The sequence below is a fragment of the Malus domestica genome, chromosome 16 (genome assembly GCF_042453785.1).
Source record: "Malus domestica chromosome 16, GDT2T_hap1".
Lineage (NCBI taxonomy): Eukaryota > Viridiplantae > Streptophyta > Magnoliopsida > Rosales > Rosaceae > Malus > Malus domestica.
The window spans coordinates 39,434,301-39,454,524 of NC_091676.1; the positions used below are offsets into that span (position 1 = coordinate 39,434,301).

General features: G+C 38.6%; 2 protein-coding genes across 5 annotated transcripts; one reads left to right on the plus strand and one right to left on the minus strand.

Annotated features, from left to right (window-relative positions):
- The first annotated feature begins 833 nt into the window (after nt 1–833).
- Nucleotides 834–2,935, plus strand: LOC114822163 (psbP domain-containing protein 3, chloroplastic). 4 transcript variants are annotated; one of them, XM_029096350.2, is made up of 10 exons: nt 834–1,034; nt 1,131–1,218; nt 1,330–1,436; nt 1,591–1,656; nt 1,753–1,833; nt 1,932–2,014; nt 2,136–2,211; nt 2,303–2,421; nt 2,543–2,587; nt 2,703–2,935. In XM_029096350.2, exons 1-10 carry the CDS (start codon nt 953–955, stop codon nt 2,727–2,729), a joined length of 774 nt encoding a protein of 257 aa, XP_028952183.1. In that variant the 5' UTR covers nt 834–952; the 3' UTR covers nt 2,730–2,935. The 4 variants fall into 4 exon arrangements, with proteins under 4 accessions (XP_028952183.1, XP_028952184.1, XP_028952181.1 ...); XM_029096351.2 differs by having other exon boundaries at nt 1,330–1,433; XM_029096348.2 differs by having other exon boundaries at nt 886–1,034; nt 1,113–1,218.
- A 250-nt stretch (nt 2,936–3,185) lies between these two features.
- Nucleotides 3,186–3,834, minus strand: LOC139193158 (SWI/SNF complex subunit SWI3B-like). The gene is made up of 2 exons (XM_070816137.1): nt 3,526–3,834; nt 3,186–3,407 (listed from the first exon to the last, which is right to left on the minus strand). The coding sequence occupies exons 1-2, from the start codon at nt 3,832–3,834 to the stop codon at nt 3,186–3,188; spliced, it is 531 nt and encodes a 176-aa protein (XP_070672238.1).
- Nucleotides 3,835–20,224: the final 16,390 nt, after the last annotated feature.

Consider the following 20,224-nt stretch of genomic DNA (forward strand, 5'->3'; position numbering starts at 1 on the left):
TCAAGGGTGTGGCAAAGGTAGTGTTTGATGCAAGATTTCGTTGCTTCAAGGTCTTGGCGACTTGATCTTGAAACAAAGTCTTGAAGGAATAGGCACGAGTGCTTGTTGATTCTTCAAGGAAGTGCTTCAGCTTTGGTCGAGAGGAAGCTTCAGCTTTGGTTGAATGTTCTTCGAAGAGAGCCTTGGCTGCATATTAGTCTTCCAAGGTTTGGCAGAGGTTCTTCTGTGTAGAGATTTTTTGACCCTTATGCTTGTGGGAGGACCTTGCATTTATAGGCTTCTCAAGGCTTGGCTTTGGGATGATTTTAGGCATGTTTTGTGTCTTAATTTCAGCCACTTTACTCCCTTAGCCGAATTTAAGGATCTTGTTACCTATTTTGTGAGAAATTTTCAATTCTTACTTGTTTTATGAAGATGCTTTAGCTTTCTTTCTAGTTTTAGGATCAATGTGGATTCCCTAGCCGAATTTAAGGGGATTCTCCCTTATTGCCAAATTTTAAAGGATGTTTCTTCTCTTAGCCGAATTTAGGGAATGTTTTATACTTCCCTTGCTTGATTTGTGCTACATGTCATTGATGACTTGTCTATTTGTGATAAGTCATATGTCACGTGGAGCTTTGTGATGCATTATTTTATATGCAACAAAATTTATATGTCTACAATACGCATAAAGTTGTCCATTAATTTAAGAGTATTACATTTGTAAAATATACAAGTAGATGTCCCCGATTCGATACGGGCTGGTTTACAAAAAGAGCAAACTACACTGAACAGCCGGTCCGGTTCGTATGTGAACTGTTTGACCTTCTCTTTGGATGAAGTCAATTCAAACCGATCGCTCGGGTCCGACAGGCGGTTTGAATGGTTGGGCCGGATAGATTCCCACCCCAACCCAAAGATTAGAGAGCTGAAATAAACGAGAAGGCAGAACGCAGAAGGCAATCTAAAAGGCATGGCGTGCGTTGCGTCCTGGTATTCTCTGCCTCCGGTGCGACCTCGCACATGCCACTCCAACGCCTTCTCGAACAACAGAGGTTCTTCCGCTCAGCTTAGCTCCACATCTCCGTCCACCATATATTTACTGTTGGCAGCACAGCACACTACTTAATCAGCTTCTCTTGTTTCTTCAGGCATCGCCGTACGCAGTAGAAAAAGTCATGCGCTCCTGCAATGTTGCAAAAACAAACAAGAAAAAACGGACACCAAAACAGAAACATGGTAAGCGTTGAATTCCATGGTAAGAGGAGACAAGTAAAGTAATCTAATCTAGTTTACCATTTCACTCGAACTCGATTCGTTTGTTTCGTTTTTTTGTTTTGTTTTATATAGTTTTGGCATTGAATTCCAAGCTACGAGGAGACAAGTTGTGCTTGGGACGGCGTTTGTTGCATTTTCTTTTCCCCATCTCATTTCAAATGCATTGGCAGAGAATGGTAGTAAGAGTCTCGTTTTTCTTGGTCGCCTGGTGGTGACCATAGATTCTGTTCTCTCAAGCTTACATGCTCTTAAGGATCATGTTGATTTTTTATGCTTTTCAAGTGTTGGATTCTAAAATGTTTTGTATGTTTTTGTTTTGGTTTTTTAATTCAGATGTGCCGGAGGGTTTTCGAGTTTACACTGACGATGTCAATAAGTTCAAGATATTGATTCCCCAAGGTGAATAAGCACATTACTAGTTAAATTCCCAAGTAAAGTTTACATTTGGGGATTATATACCTAAGGGCTTGGTATTTGTGTTTTTACTTTTTGGAGACTGGCAAGTAGGCGCCGGAGAGCCAACTGGGTTTAAATCAGTCACTGCTTTCTACCCAGAACAAGAGGGTAATAGCTCAAGTGGGTACTCTCTATCTCAATTGCTTTCAATTATTCGACATTATTCGGTTCTGTTGCATTTGTACATAATGCCAGTCTTTCTGGGGCTGCTGCTTCAGTTAGCGTTGTGATCACGGGGCTTGGTCCGGATTTTACAAAGATGGAATCCTTTGGTAAAGTTGAAGCGTTTGCTGAGACTCTGGTAGTACCCTTCTCCTAGTTTTAATTGATTTTATGCATACATGTTTGACATGGCCTGTGGAAGCATTTGTTCATTTACTCATAAGTTTTGCATTAATTTTACTTGCATATTCTCTTCCAAGGTTAGTGGATTGGATAGGAGCTGGCAAAGGCCAGCAGGAGTGGCAGCAAAACTTATAGATTGCAAAGCATCGAAAGGTAATCCTCCACTCATAGTCATACATACCAACTCAGTATTGGTCATGAATTGTAATGATTTGAATTTGATGACGATGACGATGATCGTCAGGCCTTTACTTCATCGAGTATTCACTACAAAAACCCGGTGAAAGTTGCAAGCACCTGTTTTCAGCACTTGGAATGGCAACCAACGGTTGGTACAACAGACTGTATACAGTCACCGGACAGGTATCTATTCGACATGAGTTTCTAAGTTGTACCGTGTTTGTGTTGTGCTCTGGAATCCAGATTCTTTCTTTCTCATGCCAACATGCGATGCTGATACTGCAATATCTATATCTTTCTGCAGTATGTCGAGGAAGAATCAGATAAATACAGCGCCAATGTTAAGGAGGTCAGCTTAAAATGAAACGTTATGTTAATTTTTGTTGTCGATCTAAATAGTATGATGTATGAAACTGAAACCTGTTTCGTTTACTGAAAGCGCAAAGCTGTATTTGGTTTTGCAGGCTGTCAAATCCTTCAGGTTCATTTGAGGGCTCCAGCCAGAGTTTGAAACTCCAGTTTTACACTGATTTTGATTGTCAGTACGGTCAGTATTTCGTGGTAATATAACGAGATACATTTCAATCAAACATCTAGCTGCCGAAGAGAAGATTGTTAATACTGCAGCAGCACTTTCATTCTATTATAAATCAGAGAGATTTCATATATAACATATGTGCATTTGAAAGAGCAACAATCCTTTCCGTGCAGGTTCTAACTGGTAGATACCTAGCAAATCGAAGTTAAAAAGGAACTTGTGATCGAGAACTTTAGTTAGGTTAGCTAGCTCAGCTTCTCCCATGGCTATTTGAATTAAGGAAGTGTTCGAAAATCATTATATTCAAGTAAATCAAAATCAGAGAGATTAATTTGGTGGATGGGCGTTCGGGAAGAGTTTTTTGACACAAAACTAGATGATATATATAATATACATGAATCATAGAGAATCAATCACATATTACATTCTTTTCCGTTCCTCTCCAGTTTTTGCTCAACTTTTTACGAATAACAAGTGTCAGCTTATCCAAAAACAGCATGCTTTTCATTTGCTCGAGTTTTTGCCATTCTTTCTCCATCTGCAATTCTAACCCCTCAAAGCGAACAATCTTCTCTTGAATCTCTGTAATCCCAGAAATCGCTCTCTCGACATCCATTCCTTCCTTCTCAAGCTGTGAATTTGCATCTTCTAAGGCCTCATTTTAGAAAAAATGCTTCACCCAGAATCTCATTTTAGAAATTAACTACTTTGGATAAGAAAAAGGCAAGGGGACTTGTTTCTAGAATTACCTGAGCCATAATTGGGTTCCCCGCGTCTGCAAGAGGTGTGAGACACATTCTTTTACTGGGGGATGGTGCACCGTTACTCTCCAAATCAGCAACAAATTCCTCACCAAAAGGAATTTTAATGAAATGAGTGACACATTCCTTCTCACTTTTACCGACATATTGTGCAACCTTCCTCCAATCGTCGCCATAATGCATGAGGGCTTCTAGCAGATGCATAGTATCTTCACTGATCTTAACCATCCTGAAATCTGAACAAGTGCCACCAATCTGATAGTTCCCACGAAAATAGCAGCTTGAACATAGAATCATGCCGTACTTGTCACAACAAGTAGTGACAAGGTGAGTCGCAAAAACCACAAATACGAATGTTATGCATGCAATGTGACTAACGAGTATTGTACATTGTCACATATATATTTAGCACTTCAAAAATCTCATTCTACACTCCAAACTTTCTACATTAGGAAAGAAAAATATACTTGTGAGTGAAGGGTTTATTTTGGGGGAAATGGGTGAGAATTGTCTCTCCATTTTCTCTCTAAAGAGGCCAACACCTTGGAGGGTACATCTAGCAATCCTACTACTCCAAGGTCACTCATTTCTTCTACAATCGAACCTTGGTGTCGAGAATTAGAGGTTCTCAATTTTGGGAACTTGGAGAACCTATTCTTCCATCCAAATCCATGGATCTAAGAAGCAAGGAATGAAGGCCCTTATCTCTTTGGGTGATTAGCCTTTGCTTATGCAAAGAGGAATCTACAAAGGTATTAATTTCAACTCACTTATGTTTTGAGTTGATTATTGGTTCACCAATCTACTAGGCTTTGAATTTCATGGGTAAATGTTTTGTTTTTGAGTGCATGTAAGCATGATTCCGCCTTTAATTGTTAATTGCATGCTATATGATGTTGCTCAAATGAACATGTTTTACAAAATAAATCCTTCAAGTGGTATCAGAGCCTAGGTCTAGTAGTTGGTGAATCCTTTTGTGTTTTGTATTTCATAAGTTTATGATCTAAAAGTTGTAATTGTTACAAGCTTTATTCTTGCTTCTTTGAAAGTAAATTTTGTTGGAAAATTTGCTATCTCAAATGTTGTAGATGTTGTTCATATGAGCATGAATATTTGAGCTAAAATTTGGTGCCATGCTTTTGGGAAAATTCGGCCAAAACCAAAGGGTGATTTTTTGGGTTCTTGTTTGACTTGTTAAAAGTGTTTTAATGTGTTCTTTGGAACCCCTAAGTACCCTAGTTTGGTTAGATGTTATTTCCCTTAAGTAAGAATGGTTTTGGAATGTTTTTGGGTGAAAAAAGTTCATGGAAAAATTTGGGTTTTTCATGAATGTTCTTCATTGTTCTTGTTGTTCTTGCCAAGAACAAAAAGGTTTGGTGTTTTGATTCAAAGTTTTGATTTATTTCATAAAGTTTATGTGATTTGTTTTTAAATGATTTATCATGTATTTAAAGTATTATATTATTTGTATACATGATGATTGAAATAATTATGATTGAATTATTTCAAAACTTATCTTACATACACTTGCATGCTTTTGACAAAACTCACTAATCAACACACACACCAACCTCATCCTCTCCCTAAAACCGGCCACTCCCTCAAAGGGAGTACTTTTGGGGCTTTTATGCAATTACATAAAGTTTTGATACTTTTGTGTATTTGCACTTTGGCCCAAAAGTTTACGTTTTTACGTTAAGGTCCAAAAACGCTAAAGGACAAATTGTTTTGATCCTTTAATGATGTTTTTGCATTATTAAAAGTTTGGGTTCTAGTTGTATTTACATGAAGTTGTGACTTTTGTGTATTATACAAAGTGACCCCAAAAGTTTTTGTTATTGCAATATGGCCCAAAAGTTGAGGTTAATTGCATGATGGCCCAAATAGGATGAGAACAAAATTGTTTTGTCTCATTAAATGAGAATTGGATTTTCATTTTGTTTAGCTCCATTTAAATCAATCTTATGGATACAAAAACCAAATGAAAATGTTGCATTCAATTAATTAGTTAAAGTGTTAATTAATTAAAGGGTGATTATGAACCTAAGCCTAATATAATTGAGCTATGTGAAAGGCGTTTCAAATTTGTTTGAACCATGGGAATGTGTAGATTAGATTTTGGTTGTAATTTGATTTGATCAAATGTTGTAAAAGGGCTTAAGCTCTTCTTTACTTTAAAGTAATTTGTTATATGCAAATGTTGTAATGAGCATAAGCTCACCTTTACTTTGAAGTACTTCTTTCTTGCTTTATACGATATGCATGAAAATGAAGTAGTTGGGTCCAACGCCCCTAAGACAACACGCCTTAATGTGATTAAACGCGTAACTAAAATCAATCACCATTCCTAGACCGAGATTCAACACAAGGCTCATGTTGAATCTAAACAAAGGTTCATAATCATCCTTAGGCCCTAAGGCAACTATGTAGTCCATCAAATGAATGCAAAGTTTATGTTAGTAGTATCATATACTCTTGCTTTAAAAATCGTTTTAAAAGCATAGTGGGAGTATTATGTACAACTAAAACAAAGGGATGGACCAATAGTTGTAATAGGACCAAAATTGTTTTAATAGAGATTAAAATGTATGTTAATATGTGATGAGACACAAAACCCTCAACCAAACCAATATTAAGTTGATAAGCGAGAGATGTTTAGAATATCTCTTCGTGGCCTTCCACCGTGGTGGGATCCAATCGTTTATGACTTGTACACCGGCTTCACCCTATCATGGGGGAGTACAAAGTGCATGCTTATACTCAGGAGGAATCCATATACATATGATGAGGTGAGTGTAGGCAACGAGGATAGCTATACATCGTATCATCGTGAGGCTATTCTTGAACCCCTTCACACACTAAGCATGGTGGGAAGAACTTAACTAAGTGAAATGGAGCCAACATCATATCATTGTGAGGTGACATTCTCTAGAGGCCAAATAAGATGGGTACTTGCATTAGTTGCAAATGAGTAAGCGTACTCTCTCATTATTATTGTTGCTAGCCATACATCGTATCATCGTGAGGTGGGCTTGGTAATAGTGAGCCTCCCATAACCTACTAAGAGTTTCTTCCAAAACTCTCGAATTCCTATGAGGGATATGGAATTTGCCAAAAATAGTGGGTGGTGCTATTTGATTTAAAGACCCAAATCAAATGGCTTAAAATCAATCAATCTATATTCGTTATGTATTTGTTTACCAATATATTTGCAAACGCTATCCAACACTTGATAAAAGCCGAACGTTTAGTTTACGGACTTGGTACCACAATCCCAAAGAATGTCTTACATGGATTGTATATGTACCTAAGTAGTCTCATCCTCAAAATCGTTCTAATGATAATGTATCATTGGAAGAACATGTTAGAAAGGTCTATCATGAAGAGGACAACACTTTTAAATGTCATAATTCTTCAATTACAATTTGTTGTATGAAGAAATAGGAGTTGCTTTGAACAACTCTTAGTCAATACAAACACTTAGTGCTTGTTTCTTTGTTACATGAACAAGGAACTTGAGAAGAAAGCACAAAGGCATGAACACTTTATGTGCCATGTTTCTTCACTTACAAATTGTTGTATGAAGAAATGAGAGTTGCCTTGTACAACTCTTGAAGGTTTGTAATTATGTTTAGAACATAATGGTTGGTTGACAAAAATAGTCCATTAACATGGACTTATGATGATTTTGAATCATTGAATGTTGAAGTGATAAACCACTTAACGAGACGGAAACTAGGCAAGGACTTCACCTTTGTGTCCCTATCCTAATGGTTCACTAAGTTTATTGTAAACTATGTAGTGAACAATAACCACATGCTCTCCAAAATTGTTTGATGTGTGTAACACAATTGAAAAAAAGGTTTCAAGAGAGATAGTGGGAGTTTAAGGACCATGTCTAATGTAGTCAAAGGTGAAAGTCAGATAAAGAAGATAAATAACTCCAAGGGAACAAACTTTCTTTATGAAAGGATGGACATTGGAAGGGGTATTTGCAAGAAATGTCTTGCAAGTGTCAAGAACACACCTTTCGAAGGTGTTGTAAAATGTTCTTGAAAAGTTCAAAACAGTTGGTTCTTCTACTTGAATGCATGATTCCGTATTAGTAACAAAGCTTTACAATCGTTGTAAAAGTGTGACTAATAAGAAGTAGAAGATATATGAGAGAAGAGAAAGTACTTCACATTCGAAGCGTGAATCAAATGTAGATCTCTGCGAAAGCAGATGGTACTTACTTCCTCATATGAACTACCAAAGAAATTGGAAAAACATAGATTGTCTTTATATTCCAATTTTAAGGAACTAAATTCCGTCACTATGTGAAATGGATAAATGTTTTGTTTGACAAAACAATGTTCTTTATTAATCAATCATTGGATTATGGTAATCTAATTAATTATCTCTATAATAGAGATAATATGGTGGTGTTAACTGTTTAGAAAATAATGATGCTTAAAACCCAAAAAGTTGCAAGGTAGTGACGAATCCCAACTAAAGTTGTGATACCTCTAAAACATAAATTACGAGTTGGCATAAATGGACGCTTTGGATCGTTAGATCCGGATCCAATACCTTCTTGTTAAAATTGTATGGAGGCGAAATGTTCGAATCTTTATTCTTTTGGAAAGAAGAAAGAATCACAAAGTTGTTGAGGGTAATTCACTTAAATGTTAATGGCACTTGTCCACAAACATAATACTACTCATGTTGAATAACATTCACCGAAGATCACTCTCGGTTGGACTATAGTTTATTTTGAATAAACACAAGTCCGAATACTTTGCAAAATGTTTCAAAGAATTCAAGTAATGTAAGTTGATGAGTAAGACATCTAAAGTATTTACCTCCTTAGATTTGATCCAAGGAAAGGTAACACTTTAGATGAGTTTCCTTGAAAGATATCAAGGAAAATAGCATCATAAGATAATATATTTCTCCATTAGGAGAAGAACGAACAAGAATAAGATTTAGTTTGTTAAATGTTATCTATTACCCATATATAGGATATATACTTCTAAAAACAATATGATTGTCAATGAGAAGATCTTCCAATATTTTCATGACTCCATAAGATGTAGTTGGAAAGAAAGACAAATCTTAAGCATGTTAAAGATTTGGGGTTGTGTGCTAACAAGCAATATTTGTTTGATAATAATCTTGTAGGATATCCTTAAAATAACTTTTGGATATCGCTTCTATAAACCAACTAACAAATGTTGTTTTGTTGGGTAGTTCATTGTAATTCTACAATGTGATTTGCCTAAAAGCAAATGAACGAGAGATAGAACTCAAAGAATGGGTTCTTTGAGAGACAAGAAAGTAATCAACAAATATAACAACCTAGTTCCTATACCACAAGCTCCAAGGTAGTCGATAAGGATTTATAAACCGTCTCAGTTGAATGGTTTTGAACTTTATGACTATGTCATAGAGTTGCACCTCTTAATTCGAAAGAAATAAGAATGAAAATCCTTATGACTACATTGAGTGCATATACGATATATACTCAAGGAAATGGTAAAGTACCATTTGACTCGAAATAATGAAACCTTCAAAGCTAATTGGTAGCTTAAGGTGACTACAATCAAATAGAATGGTTGATTTTAAAGGAACCATTTTTGACGTAGTCTTAGTTTCAAAAAATTCGAAGATTGCTAGCTACAACTAAATGGTGATTCAATGTTTGGACATAATATGGGTTTCCGAAACCATTATTAAGATAGTCTTGATAATATATGTCTAAAACTATAAATCACAAGACATGTAAGTTGTAGAGATCCATCCATCATGGATCTTAGCAAGTTAGTGGGAGCTATTTGCATTTTATGAGAAAAATGATCAAATCGTTTGATTTCTCATAAAGATGTAAATGAATCTTTTGTTTACTAGTTTTACAAAAGATTAGTGGGAGTTAATCATGTTCCTAAAATTTAAATATATATGATATATTAATTTTGGAAATGAAAAGAATACTTCTTCGTTAAAGTTATGACTTTAAGCATTCTATAAATGATAGAATGTATATGGGAGATATAATCTATATACAAGGGATGGAAATCTATAATGATATATTTCATGATATAATTGGATTATATCAATCCCTAATAATAGACAATGGATGCTAGGAAGTTTCTCATATGATGATAAACTTCAATATGAAGGACGATTCTAGTGAGACTAGCAAGTTGCCCTTCTCAAAGGGAATGTACCCTTTGACTCCCAAAGAAATAATGCGTAAATTGAATCCTTTATGCATACGCAGAAAGGTGATTTATGTATTTCATATTGTATGAAAAACATTGATATGAGTTGTACCAAGAACGGTACAAGACGATATCAGTGCAAGCCCAGGATCAGAACCATGGCAACTGTCAAGTGAGTCCTTAAGTATTTGAGAAATACTAAAGGATAAATTCCTCAAAGAATGAGGAAGAATCAAAGTAACGTAATGGAAGCGTAAATGTATTAGATTATGAATCTAATCCATCATTGGATGTTTCTTCATTATGAATGAAGAGATAAACGAATATCTCTTTATTATGACTAAAGAGATATTTGGATGGAAACATTAAAGTAATGACTTTAGTGTGTTCCATTATGAATGCAAGATATATTGCCATATAGAAGTTTACAACAATGTTGTTTGGATGGGAAAGTTCATTTATGAACTCTCTATTCGGTTCCAACCAGAAAGTGTATGACACTAATGGGGCGATAGCTCAAGCCTGGGAATCAAGGTCTCATCAAGATCCGAACACAAATGAGAGACTGAACCACATGATTGAGAATCATGTATAATGGTGACGTCGTTATTCTCAAGGTTGCTTCTGTGGATAACACATATAGATATCCACTGCCTAGGCCTACTATTCAGCCATTTATGAAATGACTACAGAAGAGATATCATCATTGATGATCAAGCTGATTGGCTCTAGTGCAAGTGGGAGATTGTTGGAAATGTGCCCTAAAGCCAATCATGTGATGATACTTTACGGACATTTCACATGTTAAACTAATCTAGTTTAACATATAAAGGGCATAGATTATTGTTTGAGCCGTCTCATATAAATGTTATATGCTTAAACGATAAAGTCCAAGGAATTTGTGATTGAGAGAATGTAATCTAATGAAGTTAGATTCTTGAGACCATTCTTTCGTAGACACATCCTAAACGTTCCTGATCATAGGATTGCCAATTGGGCATTGACAGTCCGTCAAGATCGGTACGTACTATGTCTTCTCTCAGGGAGAGTGATTAGTACGTACCGATCTTGACGGACTGTCAATGCCAAATTGGCAATCCTATGATCAGGAACGTTTAGGATGTGTCTACGAAAGAATGGTCTCAAGAATCTAACTTCATTAGATTACATTCTCTCAATCACAAATTCCTTGGACTTTATCGTTTAAGCATATAACATTTATATGAGACGGCTCAAACAATAATCTATGCCCTTTATATGTTAAACTAGATTAGTTTAACATGTGAAATGTCCGTAAAGTATCATCACATGATTGGCTTTAGGGCACATTTCCAACAGTGAGGAGTGTACAACGAGATTTTTGGAGTGCCGATAACACTTTCCTATATTTATAAGAATTAGACAAGTGGTGAGTGCCCAAGTTTAACTAAGGGGACTGAAAAGACAGCCGTAAGACAAAATTGTGCTTCATTTAGTTAGTTATTCAATTCAATGTTAATAAATATGGGGTCAAAAGAATGACAGACCTTTTCAGAAGCAAAGCAGGCAATGCTTTGCAACCATGTCACACTCTCTTCTCGGGGCTCTTCTTGATGGGAGTGCAGGAGTCCTTCAGAACGCATGCGAGGGCTTCAGTGCGGAGAGAGGCAGCCTCAACACCCTTGTCCTCCCACATGAGACACTCGTTGAGCACGGAGGGGGAGTAATTGATCAAACCCCAGGTCTTGAGAAAATAAAAAAACCCTACGAATGGAGCCAACAAGAATCTTGCGGGCATCAGTGAGGTGAGCGTTCGGGCAGGGTTGACCCTGTAGTGGTTGATGATGTTGTTGTGATAGTACTTGTGTTTGGGTTAAAACTTGAACTTTGGGCTCAAAAGGGAGTCAGCCCAACAAGAAGACTAGAAGGAAGGGGGCCCGAAGCCCAGCCAAAGCCTAGAAGGAAGAAAAGGGCTTTTTTCCGACTAGGTGCAGATCATTTGCACCACTTGTTCACCTACCTAAAGACCAAGTGGTGTAAACCAGCCAGCTAATCAGCCCAAAAGCACTTTACAGTGGCAGTACAAGTAAAAAGCTGATGAGTCATTACCCTTCAAGCTGCATTCGGGCAAGATTAAAGCTACATGAGGCCAAGCCAAACTGTCTATAAAAGAAGAAAGAGAAATCAGAGATGAGGACATTCAAACAAACAAACAAATACAAGCACAAACTCTGCTCAAGCCATATTTGCTTTCAACAAAGCTGTAGTCAACCCAAGCCTTCATCCCTTTCGGGATCAACCCTCACCCAAAGCCTTTGTAAAAGCTCTGCTACCTTGCATAAATCGTACTGTAGTATCGATTTCCTTCTGAAAAACTCACCTCCCCAGCCCTCTTTCTAAAGCTCTCAAGCCCCTCCATAAATCACAAAGATAGGAAGTTGCAAGACGACCAGTCTTGCCCGACAAGGTGAAACCTTGCCCGACCCTTTTTGTTTTTTGGTCTTTTATTCATAAGTCTAGTAATATGTTGTATACTTCCATTTGTATCCAAGTTAGTTCCAGTAAGTTGATGATTAAAAGACTCCTCAGTGCTTGAATCCGATTGGAATATGTAGTCACAACTTAAATCAGATCTAAGTTCTAAACCCTCGGGCATGTAAGATTGATCATTCAAAAGTCCTTGGTCTCAAGGCATAAAAAAGAACCTTATGTGGACTTAACCCATCCACGACAGTCTTTGATAACAAGAAGTCCGAAGTTACTTGGGGCGTAAGTAATCGACCGATTTCCTAAGTTTTATTTATGTTATATTATGATTATCGTAGAATGTTTGAGTAGAGAAGTAATTCTGATAGGAAGCCTCAAGGCCTAAACCTAAGGCCCTACAAAGGCACCTATTTGGATGCATTTTGCTCTTCGGGCTCGGGTAATTAGAAGTATAATAGTCATAACACTTCTGCAATCAATGAAACAAACATTATATGTGTGCATACTGGGTTAGTTATTGATGGGAAGCCTCAAGGCCTACACCTAAGGCCCCACAAAGGCACCTTTCATAACTAAAATAGCCTCTCGGGTATATATACAATTAAAGCTCAACATCTGTTTTACATCTGCCATGCTAAAGATGGCAGTGGCACGCCTGAACACCTAAAAGTTAATCTTGATTGTGAGCCTCAAGGCCTACACCTAAGGCCATACAAAGGCACCTTTCAAAGTTAACCCTGTCTTTCTCTTTCAGCCTTGCCCGACAATATTTGCCTGACAAGCTCGCCAGTAAGCAGAAGCCAGACAGAAAGCATCAGCCAGCACTAACCTCTCGGGGAGCTGTGTGCTCGTCGGCTAGGAAACATCCCCAATGGAAATTCTAGCCACGAACATAGTTTTGGCACGCCCGGTGGGATCCTTTTAATCAGATCTTACTTACCAAAGAAACATGTCAAGAAAACCTGAAGATTTAAAAAGAGCAGTTGTTCCAGACAATTTTGATGAAGACTTGCAAACTAGCTTGTTGCAAATGTTGCAAAGACTGGAGAGCACATCCGCAGGCTTCAAAAGGAAAGCAGACCTGGTTGTAAGACCAATTATTCCTATATCTTTACCTCAACTTAGGGAAAAAGATAATAGGGAAAGAGAGAGACTTAACAACAACTAGCCAGAAGAAGCAGTGGCGGACAAACATACAGATCCTTTCTCAGAAGCCCCAGTAAATATGATCAATATGGCATGGGCCTAAAAGGGGAAAGAAAAGGTCACAAGGGAAATAGAAGAAGGAAGACTGGCTGACAAATCCATAAAAGCAGTGATCAGATTGACCGAACATCCAAAAGCAGCTATAATCAAAGGGATGGTTCTCTGCAGTAAAGGCCAATGCAAGTGTGAGCTCGAAATACCATGAGCTGATCAGAAGAAATGAAGAAGAAGAAAGAAAAAAGGCCCGTGAGAGAGCTAGACGGACTGCAGGAAGAGATACTTCCTGAAGTGTTTTCCAACGATTAGGAGGCGATTCCCAACCCAGAGATTTATCAGAGATATTTTGTAATCATGAAGCTTCTGAGGAGGCAGAAGACAAAGATGCCAAAAACCCAAATGAGAGGGGTGTAGAACATCTTCAACATGGCCATATGGGAAAAGAAGTCAGGAGAAATGATAGGATAATAAATCCTGTCAAGAAAGATAACCCTGCCCGCCTCGGGCGAAAATGGTACATGGTTGGGAAAAATTGACAGCCCGTTAAACAAATGGGAGCCTCCATGGTTAGAAGGGTCCAGAGGCAACACAAAGCCTACATGAACTCTTTAAAGACCCTCGCGACGTCTGAAGCATCCGAGAATCAAAAGTTTGAAAAAACGTCATCTGGGGGGAGTAGTTAGTGCCGCTGGAGAAGTAAAAAGGAGGTGGAGAGGGCTAATAGTAAAACAGAAGGTGAAGGAAACCATGTACCGCAAAGCCTACACCCTGAGAAATATAGGATCTTGAGGAGAGCTCAAGAAGATATGATCATGATGCCAACTCCTGGATGGAAGACAGAGCCTATTTGCTTTGGAATGGTTTCGCCTGAAAGAAAACCACCTTCTTTATCATTAGCGGATCCTTTCGGTGAGGTTCCAAAGCAAACACCATATTCGGGCATAAATCAACAAGAAGGGGCACCAGAACCACTGCTTCCAGAAGATGCGATGGCCTGGTTAGATGAGTTCATGGAACAGATCGGGAGCAAGAAAGAAGAGCTGGCAAAGCCTAGCAATTTTCCTATCAACATGGCGTATGTGTTATCCGCCATGTTTGGTGCCGAGCCTAATCAACCTGCCACTATGGAAGGAGACTATGTGACGACGGAGCCAATGATGGCCCATGTCAGTGTTGAGATAGCTGAAGAAAGAGAATCGGGAAAAGCTGAATCTTCTGAAGCATCCAAAGATGCTCCTTTGAGGATCTATACGGATAAAATGGTGTTTAGCTATCCAAACATGTTACTAGCCAACCATCTTAAGCCAATATATGTTGCAGCTCATTTGGAAGGGGTGCCTTTCAAAAGAATTGTAATTGATGGAGGAACGGTTGTTAATGTACTGCCAGCCAAGCAAATGAAAAGGATAGGGAGAGGTACATAAGATGTTATTCCCACGAACCTCACGGTTTCAAGCTTCTCGGGCGCTATCACCAAAACTCATGGGATATTGCCCTTAGAAGTGGATCTGGGGTCCAAACAAATCATGTTGTCATTCTTTGTGGTAGATTGCACTTCTACCTATGGAGCCTTACTTGGGAAGGATTGGATCCACCAAAGTCTTGCCATACCCTCCACTCTACATCAACAAGTGGCAGTTTATCATGAGGCAGGAACAGAAGGACTAGGCTTTTGGGAGATGGTGGAGGCCGAATCACGGCCATTTCTCCCCACAGCCAATGTTGTAGAAGCGAGTTTCTACAATCCCAACGTAGGAATTCTGAAATGTTCAGGAGCAGATGAGAACGGCCGCCCTACCAAGGTGACGACCCAAAAGCTTTTAGAACAAGGAATGCTCCTTACTAGAGAGGAGTGGGATAGACCTTGTATCATCCTAACACCCCTACACCATCAATGATAGAACAAAAGAAGAAGGATCAGGTAATGGCAGTCAGGTCCCTGATCAAAAGACTGTTGGTGTATGGGAAAGGAAGAAAGCAAGAAAGGGAGCTCTTAGACAAAGAAGAGCAGGAATGGCAGCTAGGAACTCTGACCAATTAGGATAAAAGCAGAGAAGAGCTTTACGGAGAAGAGTTGGATATGGCCATACGAATGGCCGAGTGTATATATGATAGACGCATATTTATGCGACTTAGTTAACTAGTTTTCTTGCATTTACGTTATTAGTTCTTAGTTATTTTAGTACTTTAAGCCATTTTCGTGTGTTTGTAGGTCTAAAGGGCTAAGGTAGCAAGAAAGTGCATTTTGGAGCAGTTTTGAGCTTGTAATGGATTACATATGATATGAGCAAGATGGATGGACGAATTTGAAGACAAAAGAGGCTAGGAACATGCTAAAAATCTGGTGAAACAAATACAAGTTGCAAGAAGGGATAAATTTCTAGAAGGATTGGCCAAAACTTCACTCAAAACCATGCATACCCCATAAAATTCATCAATGCCGTGGCCTTCCCTTTGTTTTACTTCCACCAGATTTTTTTAGTGATGATGCAATGCCTATCTCACTATGACATTTGAGTGGATGATGTAATGCTTAACTCACCATGACATGTGAGTGGATGACTCAAAACCTACCCTCACCAACAATTCTCCACCTTGCCATGCCTTACCTACTTCATTCCACCAGATTTTTGCATTAAACATGTCCATCCTCTTCCTATAAATACCATGGCAGCAACCTCTTTCAAATCATCCAGAAATTAACCATTCTCCAAGCCTTTCCTTGCCTCTCCTACATATCTAAACCCCTTCCCATCCATTCCTCCAAATAACCAACCCTTCAACATCATTCCAACCTTGTTGTGGCGGCAAGGAGAAGGAGAAAAGTCCTTGGACGCGCTTGCTATCCAACATGGATCGTTGGAACGTTTAGGTGCTTTCTTCCCTTTGTTTTTCAATGGTTAAATTTGTTTATCTTTGTTTTGTAATAATGAGGAACTAAACCCCCCTTGGCTAGGGGGGGATTCAAAAACCATGTTTATGCTTGCTATATGATTTGATTACTTCCAATTGTGTTTCTTGGATTGTGAATTCAATTTACTTATCCGTTCGTATAAAAACTAATTTGTGTATGTTGGTTGAGAGTGCACGCTTAATTTTCATGCATGAATTTGACGCTAGAATATAAGGGAATTTCACCTAATCGTTATGAACTTATATTCACAAGTAGTGAAGGTTGCTAGTCACAATCACGTTAAGTAAATTCTTGGCATAAGTTTCATGCAAATCATAGTAACGAGTGCCTCGTCAATGCTTATGTTTTTCATAGAACTTAATGATTCTTGCTTGTATCTCTATTATGCAATTCATGTAGGGAACTTGTAGGGAATGTTTTGGGTTGTCGTATGCAATCATCCAATCTAATAACTTGTTGAAAAACTGAGAGTTAATTAGTGCAATTCACGGTAATTTGGGGCGTTGAGTATTCATAACTTATCGAAGACCAATTGGAAATCATTTTGTATGCAAGCAAGACATGTGTGGAGAAGAACCCCTTAGCTAGCCTTCCATTATCCATTCAACCAAAATTTGTTTAAAATCTATTTAAGTTTTTAGTTTATTCGTTTTTACTTTCAACTTCACCAAACTCAAATCCCCCTTTTACTTTCTTGTTTTAAAGTCTTTTGTTTACATTTTTAACTTTGTTTCTTTTTGTTTTTGAGTCAGTTTAGAGGTTTTAGCAAGCCCTCCTAATCCCCGGTTTAGAACGATCCCTACTTACATACTTTGCTACAATTGTCAAAAAGAGGGTTTAATTTGTGTGCTTATATTATTCGCATCAATATATGACTTGGATGGGCTAGACGGCTTGCTCGAAAGCCCGGAGTTTTTGTGCGCAGAACCGGACAAACCACCACCAGAGGTTCAGGATCCTTTGGAAGTGATTGATTTGGGAACAGATGAAGATCCAAGACCTATACAAATCAGTGGCTTATTAGAAACTAATGATCGGGCAAAGATTATCTGTCTTTTACAAGAATTTAAAGATTGTTTTACTTGGCATTACACTGAGATGCCAGGTTTAGATTCAACCTTGGTGGAACACATAATGCCCATCAAGGAGGGGTATAAACCTGTAAATCAAGCACCACGAAGAATGTCAAAGGAGATAGAAGAGAAGGTCAAAGAAGAAATTGAAAGGCTAGTAAAGGCTGGATTTATTAGACCAGCCAAATATGTAGAGTGGTTAGCCAACATTGTGCCTGTTTTAAAAGCCATAACAAAAGTAGTACGATGTTGTGTTGATTACAAAAATATCAATGGCGCCACACTAAAAGATGAATATCCCATGCCCATGGCTGACTTGTCCATAGATGCGGTAGCAAAACATAAAGTCTTATCTTTTATGGATGGAAATGCCGAGTATAATGAGATAAAGATGGCCCAGGAAGATATACATAAAACAACTTTTAGGTGTCCTGGTCATGTGGGGGCATATGAATATCTAGTCATGCCATTCGGGCTTAAGAATGCTGGTGCAACCTACCAAAGGGCAATGAATGCCATCTTTCATGATTTAATTGGTCAAAACATGGAGGTGTACATCGATGACATCATGGTAAAATCCAAAACAGAAGAGCAGTATCTGACAGACCTCAGGCAAGCTTTAACAAGGATAAAGATCCATAAGCTAAAAATGAATCGAAAGAAGTGTGCATTTGGAGTAAGAGCGGGCAACTTCTTGGGGTTCCTGGTTCATCAAAGGGGAGTAGAAGTGGACAAAAACAAATCTCAGGCAATAATGGAGTCGCCTTCACCCACCAATAAAGTACAACTTCAAAGGCTGCTTGGAAAAATTAATTTCTTAAGGAAATTCATTGCTAATTTAGCGGGCAAGATCCAACCACTAACTCCTTTGCTGAGACTGAAGGATAAAGAAGATTTCGAGTGGGGACCACCACACCAAAGGGCTTTTGACAGCATCAAAGCCTATTTGACTTCTCCACCAGTGTTGGTACCATCTCAAAGGGGAAAACCCTTAAAGCTATATATCTCAGCTTCAGAAAAATCAATCGGAAGTTTGCTGGCTCAAAACAATGAAGGTGGGAAAGAGCAGGCGGTGTACTACCTCAGTAGAATTCTGACCGAGGTAGAAACAAGATACTCCCCAGTGGAAAGATTGTGCCTAGCTCTATATTTCACTGCCAGTAAGCTGAGGCATTACATGTTACCTTGTCACGTGCACATCATTGCCAAGACAGATGTGATAAAGTATATGTTGTCAAAATCAATGTTGACGGGAAGGATTGGGAAGTGGATTATAACATTATCAGAATTCAGCTTTCAGTATGTACCCCAAAGGGCAGTCAAAGGCCAAGCAATTGCCGACTTCTTGGCGGAGCATCAAGAGTCTCAAGATGAGATAATCAATATCCCGGGAACCTTGGAAGTTTCTAATGTTTGGATCTCGCCAAGCAAAGATATTTCGGGTAAAGATGAGTGGGTCCAACAAGAGATAAAAAGAGTGACTGGCCTCTGGATTACTCCTTGGAAGCTTTATTTCGATGGTTCATACACTCAGAAGGCCTCTGGAGCTGGGATTGTCTTTATGAACCCCCAAGGGGTTTATCATTATTGCTTGTTCCTCTTAGATTACCAAGGGAACACCAATAATCGAGCAGAGTATGAGGCCTTAATAATTGGTTTGGAAATCTTGATGGATCTGGGGGCAGTAGAGGTAGAGGTGTTTGGTGATTCAGAGTTAGTAATAAACCAGCTAAATGGGGATTTCAAGTGCAGACATATCACCATGGCAGGGTATTACTTGGTGGCCACGCAATTGCTAAGTTATTGGGATTCTGAGATATCAGTTAATCATGTTCCCAGGGGATCCAGCCTAGCAGCCAACGAGATGGCGTAATTAGCCTCAGGTATGCCAATACAGGAAAGAAAATATGGGGTAGATGTCGAGATTCAAAGAATAAGCCTTTCTTCTATCCTAGAAAGAGGATTCAGTCTGGATGTAATGGTTCTAGAAACCGAGATAGAAGATTGGAGGTCACCTATCATTCATCATTTAAAAGATCATTCTTCACCCACAAGCAAGAAGAATAGACAGCAAACAACCAAGTATGTCTTATGGGTGAAGAATTTGCTAAGGAAAACTCCAGACAGGTTACTATTGAAATGCGTAGGCCAAGAGGAATCTATGAAAGTGATGGCCGAGGTACATGAAGGAATATGCAGGGCACATCAAGCTGGAACGAAGATGAGGTGGTTGCTTAGAAGGTATGGCTATTTCTGGCCCGACATGGAAAAAGATTGCGAGTCCTATGCCCGAGGCTATGAAGAATGTCAAAGACATGGACCACTCCAACATTTGGCTTCAGTACCTTTAAATCCAGTAGTCAAGCCTTGGCCCTTCAGAGGATGGGCAATGGACTTCGTCGGGAAGATTTATCCAGCTTCTAGCAAGGGGCATACTTTCATAATTGTAGCAACGGATTACTTCACCAAATGGGTAGAAGCCTCGACTATAAAATCCATAACCTCAGCTGCAGTCAAGAATTTTATTGAGACTAAGATTCTGCACAGATTTGGGGTGCCCGAAACTATAGTAACGGATCGTGGGCCATCTTTTATTTCAAAAGAAGTTGAAGAGTTTGCAAGCAAATACAAAATAAAGATGATCCAGTCCAGTCCTACTACCCGCAGTCAAATGGCCAGGCAGAATCCAGCAACAAGATTTTGGTAAAAATTATCAAAAGAATGGTGACAGATAGTCCAGAAAAATGGCATGAAAAGCTGGGGAATACTCTGTGGGCATACCGAACCTCTAAGAGGGCAGGAACAGGGACAACTCCTTATGCTTTAAC

Excerpts from the sequence above, each read along its gene's own strand:
- LOC114822163 (XM_029096348.2), top strand. The coding sequence starts at position 953 with ATGGCGTGCGTTGCGTCCTGGTATTCTCTGCCTCCGGTGCGACCTCGC. Across the intron at positions 1,657-1,752 it reads CAAGATATTGATTCCCCAAG|ACTGGCAAGTAGGCGCCGGA; the intron begins GTGAATAAGCAC and ends TACTTTTTGGAG. Across the intron at positions 2,015-2,135 it reads AAGCGTTTGCTGAGACTCTG|GTTAGTGGATTGGATAGGAG; the intron begins GTAGTACCCTTC and ends TTCTCTTCCAAG.
- LOC139193158 (XM_070816137.1), bottom strand. The coding sequence starts at position 3,834 with ATGATTCTATGTTCAAGCTGCTATTTTCGTGGGAACTATCAGATTGGT. Across the intron at positions 3,408-3,525 it reads GGAACCCAATTATGGCTCAG|CTTGAGAAGGAAGGAATGGA; the intron begins GTAATTCTAGAA and ends GCAAATTCACAG.